The sequence below is a fragment of the Kryptolebias marmoratus genome, linkage group LG6 (genome assembly GCF_001649575.2).
Source record: "Kryptolebias marmoratus isolate JLee-2015 linkage group LG6, ASM164957v2, whole genome shotgun sequence".
NCBI lineage: Eukaryota > Metazoa > Chordata > Actinopteri > Cyprinodontiformes > Rivulidae > Kryptolebias > Kryptolebias marmoratus.
Genome location: NC_051435.1, coordinates 7,248,252 through 7,257,097, shown reverse-complemented (window position 1 = coordinate 7,257,097; position 8,846 = coordinate 7,248,252). Strand labels below are relative to the sequence as shown.

Below are 8,846 nucleotides of genomic sequence, written 5' to 3'. Positions count from 1 at the left end.
ATGTTTTACTGTTTCTAACTCGTCTAAACACCAAAACCTCCACTAATAAGGAAGTTCCTCAGAGAGAGAGAGGTGCTGGGATTTATCTCTTCTGTGGCTGTTCTCAAACAGCTCCAGGTGGAGCCAGGAGATGTTTCCACCGCGTGGCGTGATGCTAACCTCTGCTGGCTGTAACGACCACACACAGCCTCCAAAAAAAATCAACTTTCCAACCAATGACTTATAGCCATATATAGTAGATAAGTCATTGTTTCCAACTATTAAATTGAATTCCTGTTTTAGTTTTACGGTTTTGCATTTTCACAGTATCAAATGCATTCACATAAGATGGTGTTTAAATGACAAAAATGTACTTTTTTCCGATCATAAGACGATCAAAGAGCTTTTTAAACAGTGAAACATTCAGGCTCATCATATGAAAGAGTAAAAATTATATTATTTTTTGCAGCAACGGACAAAAAACAAACAAACAATAAACTGAAAAAATGAACAAGACAGAGCAACAACTTGACTAACTACTGCAAATTAATAAAAATTTTTCAAAATATGAATCAAAATGTGCAAACAGTACCTTAAAACTGTTTAAAAGACCAGTTAAAAGAAGTAAAAAAACAGAAGCATTACTTGAGAAGTTTGTTGTACAGAGTGATGTGTTTTATATTTTGTGTTCTTACTGAACCCAGTTTAAGAATTGTTTAAATTTATATACTTATTTATTTATCTACTGAATTAATTATGTTCTGTTCATTTTTCTTTCTGGAGGGAAAAAATGTAAATACTGAACAAAAGATCAAGTATCAACAAATCAATCAATCAAAAAAAGTTGTAGAAATCCTTTTGAAAGTTTTGTTTTTTTAAAAGAAGCAGCAGAAATCAAACTCTGCAGAACCCAAAGTTTCTTATTCTGATGCTCTGATGGTGGCAGAAAGAAACAGACTTTAAATAGCCCTCTGACTTTTTTTCTCAAGATATTAGAAACCAAACTTTGTCTGTTTTTTAGCTTTTGTTTGAATGTTTGAACCGGACAGCAGCAGATTATAAGACGTTCCGATCATGTTGTGATGAGTGTTTTCACAGCAGCACCAGGTTCACATTTAGTTGATCTTTATGAGACTGTAACAGGCTTTGGGATGCTTGGTGACTGCCGGCTGGGGGTGGGTGGGTGTTGGTTGGTGCATCAAGGTAAGCAATCTTCGTGTTGCGTCACACATGAACACAACCTATTAGACTCAGGGTTTTTGGATAACTGCAACTGAACTGTCATTTAGAAAAGGGGTGGGCAACCCTGGTCCTGGAGGGCCACTATCCTGCATGTTTTATTTGTTTCTCTGCTCCAACACTCCTGATTTGAATCAATGCGTCATTACCAGGCTTCTGCAGAACATGAAGAGGCAATTTAACCTCTGAATCAGGTGTGTTGGAGCAGGGAAACAAGGAACACATGCAGGATAGTGGCCTTTCAGGACCAGGATTGCCCACCCCTGATTTAGAAGAAGAGAAGATGATTTTAAAACTCTGCTGTGAAAGGCAGCGGGTGATATGCATTCCTTCAAGTGACACAAGGCCAGATATTTAAACTGTGCTAACTCTTTTTTTGATCCAGTTGTAAGGACTGGGTGCAATTAAGTACAGAGAGGTGACTGTTGTCTGTCATCGGGATAAGATAAAAAGTCACCACTGTAATTTAGAAAGTTTAACTTGACCTGAGCACATTTCCTGCGAAACAACCTGGTGCTTTTGGCTTAAACACATGGGGCCGTCGCGTTTTTGACAACTGAAGTTTTATAAGTTGAAAGGAAAAAGAAACGGCTGGAGATGGAGCGCCCACGTGTTTTAATGCAACGTCACAGAGCCACAGAAAAACACGTAAACATGATGATTAAACCTCAGGGTCATAGGTCCACTACACCTCTGTATCCCCAGGACATTAATTTAAATGTTATTCTGTTCTGCACAAATTCCCTCTGCACCTCAACAAGGACACTGATGTCAGACAGTAGAAAGCTTACCTGTCCATTTTAAATTTAAGGATTGTGTTTTAGGGCTCATAGTAAAACAAAACAAAAAAAAAATACAAAAATACTGTGCTGTTCTCTGTCATCCTTTAGCAATAAATACAAAAAAACCTTAATTTATAACATCAAATAATAACAGTGCTGCAAATTGTTAGGGTCTCTGAACCCCCCCCCCCACAGAGTTTGCAGGGGCGCCCCCAGGAAGATGGAGGCCACTTGTTTTAGGAGTTTTATTATGTTGTTGTCAAACAGGATATTTGGAAAATACTTCAGTATAGAAGGTACCAAGATTTTTAGACTAATTAGTTTAGTGAGAAATTCTGGGACTCCTTAAAACAATAGTCATTTTAAACTGTTGCTATTTTCAGCACAGCATTAAAGATCCATATGAATCATCTCATTATTCTGTCTAACAAGTAGTTTAACACCTTTACCTGCAAAATTAATCCAACATGTAGTTTGTATTTATTGGATGTGCCCATTAGTGAGTGGTTATCTGTAAGGTAACTGTCAAACACATTGGCTTCAACGCTGAGAGCATCACCAAGGAGCATGGTTTGAGATGGGCTCTTACAGAATGAGTTAAGTTAAGTTCAAGATGATAACATAAGTAACTCAGGCCCTGTTCGCATTTCGTGATAAAATAAACACTGACATGTTCATTTTACAAAAGATGTTAGATATATAATAAGCCTAGATATGGTTAGGGAGTTAAGGACGTGTTTAATGTTATGATATAAAATACCTAAATGTTGGTTCAGTTTCAAGGATAAAGGGCATGTCCACAGTGCTTATATGTACTTACAAATTTAAAATATCAAAGTAATAAAGGTTTTGTGCATTTTGTTTCTATAAATGTACACAAAACCCAAAACCACACAAAGTTGGATTGTTCCAAAAAATGTTTTCCTCAACAGAAAAATGCGAAGACTTTGAATATCTCATCATCTACAGCTCATAAAATCATCAAATGATTTTAAGAATCTGGAGAAATCTCTGAGGTCAAAGGTCAAGGCTGGATGTTGGTGATCTTGGGGCCCTCAGGGGCCACTGCATTAAAACCAGGTCTGGTTCTGTTCTGGACATCACTAATAGGCTCAGGAACACTTCCACAGATCACAGTCTGTAAACACAGTTCACCGTGCTGTCCACAAATGCTGCTTAAAGCTCTATCAGGCAAAGAAGAAGCCAGATGAGAACACCATCCAAAAACGCTGCCATCTTCTCTGGACCAAAACTCGTTTAAAATGGACAGAGGCAAAGAGGAGAACTGTTCTGAGTCCAGATGGATCTAAACCATCCAGCCTGTTATCAAAGCCTGCCTCTCTGATGGTATGGGGGTGCATTAGTGGCTTTGACATGGGCAGTTTACACATCTGGAAAGGCTCCATCAATGCAGCAAAGTTTATACAGGTTTTGGAACCTGTATAATATACATACATACAGCGAAATATCCAGCAAAAAATAACAAAAAATGGCCTCGTCCGTTCCTAAATGCTACAGACTGATGTTAAAAGAAGAGGAGATGCTTCACAGAGGTAAACATGGCCCTGGCCCCACTGGTTTGAGACGTGTTGCTGCCAAGAAAATTCAACAATTTCTTCATTTTAACATTTGAACGCTTGCTAATGCTTTGTTCCAAAGGTTTACTTTGTTTTACATTCTGTGATATGATCAAATTGTCTCCTTTGCAGTGGGTAATAAACCTCTGGAGATAAACTGAGCTGTGAGTGGTGATGTTGTAACCCTCGGTGAGGATTTAAAGACGTCACGCTGTTTGCTGGTCTGATTTGCCGCAGCCGACACATTTCATCAGTTCAGCTCTGCCTGTTGCAGATAGATGGGAAAAACAGAAGCTGACAGGGATACCTGCTCAGATGATTGTTTTTAGAGACAGATAAAAAATGATTAATGCAACCATGATAGGGTTCTTCACCTTGTCAGGCCTGAAGGACATGACGACAAAGTACAGAGTCACTCTTTTCTCTCTAAACCTGCTTTGTTACTGTGTGATTTTGCTTGTGAATGTGTCTCTCATTCTTACGATCATACTTGAAGAAAAACTTCATAAACCCATGTACATCTTCTTGTGTAATCTGTGCTTTAACAGCCTTTATGGGACAGCAGCCTTTCATCCGAAATTCCTCTTTGACCTGTTGGCTGACACTCATGTCATATCTTATGCTGGTTGTATCTTGCAGGTCTTTTTCATATATTGTAGAGCAGATGAAATAGCTCTACTCGGTTGCAAACTGTCCCAGTGCATGTTGAAGGTCATGGCCTGAAGACGCCAACAAAACCACATCATCCGCAAAAACCTGAGCCGAGACCATGAGGTTCCAAACCAGACACACACCTCCCCATGACTGCATCTTGAGATCATGTCTATGAACACCACAAACAAGATTGGACACAAGGGACAGCCCTGGCAGAGTCCAACACGCACGGAGAACAAGCTTCACTTTGTGCCAAGAATGGAATGGGACAGCCCTCAAAAGTAACCCAGACACCCCATACTCCCACAGCAACCCCCACAGAATGCCTCGAGGAGCACGGTCATAAGCCTACTCCAGATCCACAAAACACATGCAAACTGGAAGGCCAAACTCCCATGTCCCCCTAAGCAACCCCACAAGGGTGAAGATCTGATCGACTGTTCCACTAACCGGAACAATAAACTAGACTGCTCCTGAGTCCGAGGTTCAACAATCAGTCGGTGCCTCCCTTCTAACACCCTAGACCAGGGGTGGGCATTCCTAGTCCTCGAGGGCTGCTGTCCTGCATGTTTTATTTGTTTTTCTGCTCCAACACACCTGATTCGAATCAATGGGTGATTAACAGGCTTCTGTAGGACATGAAGAAGTGATTTAACCACTGAATCAGGTGTGTTGGAGCAAGGAAACAAGTAAAACATGCAGGACAGCGGCTCTCGAGGACCAGGAATGCCCACCCCTGCCCTAGACGAAACTTTCCTGGGAACGCTGAGAAGTGGTATCCCATGATAGTTGTAACACACTCTCCAGTCCCCTTTTTAAAGAGGAGAATTGTTCTGATGTCAGAAGAATCAAATAGAAAATTCTTTTTGGAAACCACAGACGCCACATCATCAGCACTGAAGAGGAGAGGGTCCATTCAGTCTGTTGTCAGTGTTTAGTTCAAAAGGCTGCCTCTCCAATGGTATGGGGGTGCATTAGTGGCTTTGGCATGGGCAGTTTACACATCTGGAAAGGCTCCATCAATGCAGAAAAGTTTATACAGGTTTTAGAATAACACATTCTTCCATCCAAAAAAATATTCAGCAATGAAGAAGAAAATGGCCTCCTCAGTTCCTAAATGCTACAGACTGATGTTAAAAGAAGAGGAGATGCTTCACAGAGGTAAACATGGCCCTGGCCCCACTGGTTCTAGACGTGTTGCTGCCAAAAAAAATGCTTATTAATGCATTGTTCCAAATGATTACTTTGTTTTACAATATTTGATATGATCAAATTGTCTCCTTTGCAGTGAGTAATAAACCTCTGGAGATAAACTGAGCTGTGAGTGGTGATGTTGTAACCCTCAGTGAGGATTTAAAGACGTCACGCTGTTTGCTGGTCTGATTTGCCGCAGCCGACACGTTTCATCAGTTCAGCTCTGCCTGTTGCAGATAGATGGGAAAAACAGAAGCTGACAGAGAAACCTGCTCAGATGATTGTTTTTAGATACAGATAAATAATGATCAATGCAACCATTTTAGGGTTCTTCACCTTGTCAGGCCTGAAGGACATGACGACAAAGTACAGAGTCACTCTTTTCTCTCTAAACCTGCTTTGTTACTGTGTGATTTTGCTTGTGAATGTGGCTCTCATTCTTACGATCATATTTGAAGAAAAACTTCATAAACCCATGTACATCTTCTTGTGTAATCTGTGCTTTAACAGCCTTTATGGGACAGCAGCCTTTCATCCGAAATTCCTCTTTGACCTGTTGGCTGACACTCATGTCATATCTTATGCTGGTTGTATCTTGCAGGTCTTTTTCATATATTCTTATTCAACGACTGAGTACTCTATTTTGGCTGTGATGGCCTATGATCGATATTTGGCTATATGCCGCCCTCTGGAGTACCATGCTATCATGACAAAACAAAGGGTTGTTGTTTTAGTGTGTTTCTCCAGACTTGTGCCGATGACCAGTCAGACTGTTGTGATGATTATGACCTCTACCCTGACGTTATGTGGCTCCCACATAGATAAACTATATTGTGATAACTGGTCTGTCCTCATACTTTCGTGTCATTCAACCACACCCAATAATATTGTTGGATTTTGTAATATAGTTCTGTATTTCCTCCATGCTCTTTTAATTATGTGTTCATATGTGCAGTTAGTAAAGTTCTCCTTAAAGTATCAGGAGCGCAGGAAGAAGTTCCTGCAGACGTGCATGCCCCATTTGTTCTGTCTGATTAATGTCACCGCTGCTCTTCTTTTTGATGTCATGTACGCTCGATATGGATCCAAATTGATGGCGCAGAGTTTGAGAAACATAATGGCTATCCAGTTTCTGATAATCCCCCCTCTATTTAACCCTATCATATATGGTCTTAATTTAACTCAGGTACGAAAAAGCTTTTTGAGACTGAGTAAGTTCAACAAACAACTCAACAGGTTGGGCTGATATATCCTGATGAGTGATTTCAAGTTGGACTCTCCATATCAGAAACAAAAGTTTTCTTTAAAGTGGAAATGTTAGCAACAGAACCATCTTTTTCTTTTGTCTGGAATAAAACATTCAAATCAAAGCATGCATGAGTTATTTACCAGGAAAAAAGAAATGTGTGAATGTGAAGTGATCAAACAGGTCAAATGATGATTTATTTGTGTGTGTGCATTATTTTAAGAAGTAAAAAGCATTAGATGCTATTAACTGTAAGCATGTTAAATGATAGTTCTACCTGTTAATAGTATCTGTTATCAGAAAATGTATTAAAACAGTTTTTAAAAATGCAATTGAATAAATTTTAATGATGATTAAACTAAGATTCTTCATGCTATCACTTCAGTTTTTGTTGCTTTATTGCTGGTTTTGTTTAGTGTAATTTAAACTTATATAACAGCAGACTCACCTGTCTTGACCTGAAATGAAAATGTAACAGATGCACAGTTAGGAGGTGATGGGTGAAATGAGTTGAAAACATGTTTTTGTAGAGTATAAATACAATAAATTTTATGTTTTATTTCTTTCTCTAAATTTTCTGAATCAGTCCACATTTATTTCTCTTTATTTAATAAAGAGCTGGATGGGCTGACATCAGGAAGGCCTGCAGGCCATAAAAACTAAATAGAAGATTGAAATGTGTTCTGCTCATAAGAAGACAATTTGATAAAAAGATCTATCATAACATTTGGTCAAAATATAAGTATTATCATGGATTTATAATCAGTTATACTGGGACAGTCATTTTTGTCTGCAAACACAAAAGTGGTTGAGATAAACATGAAAGGAGGATTAAAAAGGGAATTTTGTCACACTATATACACAAATGTATTCACTCACCCATCCAAATAATTGAATTTAGGTGTTCCAATTACTTTCATGGCCACAGGTGTTTAAAATCAAGCATCTATGCAGACTGGTTCTACAAACATTTGTGAAAGAATGGGTCGCTCTCAGGAGCTCAATGAATTCCAGCGTGGAACTGTGATAGGATGAAACCTGTGCAATAAGTCCAGTCATTAAATTTGCTTGTTACTAAATATTCCACAGTTAGTTTTTTTTTAGATATGTTTATTAATTTTGTTTAACAGAAGCAACAACATAACACATAACAAAACAAGAGCTCAACAGTCCAGTCCATAAGAGACAGAAAAGAAAAGAAAAGAAAAGACAGGGGGGGTGAGGGGGCACACATGTTTCCGACATTGTATCGATCACATCTAAGCATTTGTAAAAGCTCGAGACAAGATGGTGGATACGTGTCCTTCAGCATAGTCCAAGAAGGGCTTCCATATCCGAACAAAAGTGTCCGTCTTAGAGTGGATTAGGCATGTTAGGAAGTCAAGAGGTATATATTCCAAAACATGTTTCTTCCACCCAAAAATAGTAGGAGATTTATTAGAGATCCACTGTAACAGAATATTCTTTCTAGCACAGAAAGTAAGGACATTATACAGTTTACTCATGTTTTGATTTTGAATATGTTTATTTGGTAGACCAAGGAGAAGAGATACTGGATCAAGATCGATATTAGTTTTGATAATTCTCCTAATCTCAGCCAGAATTGATACCCAATATAACTGGATTTTAGGGCATGACCAAAGACAATGTGTGAGGTTGCCTTCATGTATTTTGCATTTAGGGCACAGGGAAGAGGACCCTGGTTTAAACTTAGAAACCCGATTTGGGGCCAGGTGAGCTCTATGTAATAATTTAAGTTGCAACGCCCAGGAGCGATTACAAATGGAAATTTTTCTGGCAGAGTTCCATATACTGTTCCACATTTCATCAGTGATCTCGATGCCCAGCTCATCTCCCCAGGCCTGGGCCAGAGTTGGTAAGTGATGCTTATGACATTTCAATGTTTTGTAGCATAAACTGAGTGACACTTCACGAGTACTGGTAAGCAATTTTTCAATGCCCGAAACCTCAGAGTCCCTGAGTAAAGTTGTTTCTTTTTTGATAAAGTCCCTCAGCTGGAAGAAACGGAAGAGATTATTTTTCCCTACTCCAAAGGCTTCCACAACTTGATTAAAAGACATGAGGATCCCTTCCTTAAAAAGACAACCTAAAGAGGAGATACCCTTATCCACCCATTCCCCAAAACCCGCATCCAACATACCCGGAAGAAAATCG

At 39.2% G+C, this 8,846-nt stretch overlaps 1 protein-coding gene across 1 annotated transcript; it reads left to right on the top strand.

Annotated features, from left to right (window-relative positions):
* Positions 1-5,729: 5,729 nt before the first annotated feature.
* Positions 5,730-6,674, top strand: LOC108240400 (olfactory receptor 6N1-like). Its single transcript, XM_017423836.2, has one exon. The coding sequence runs from the start codon at positions 5,730-5,732 to the stop codon at positions 6,669-6,671; it is 942 nt and encodes a 313-aa protein (XP_017279325.1). The 3' UTR covers positions 6,672-6,674.
* The last annotated feature ends 2,172 nt before the right edge of the window (positions 6,675-8,846 follow it).

Coding starts and splice junctions, on each gene's coding strand:
- LOC108240400 (XM_017423836.2), top strand. CDS start 5,730: ATGATCAATGCAACCATTTTAGGGTTCTTCACCTTGTCAGGCCTGAAG.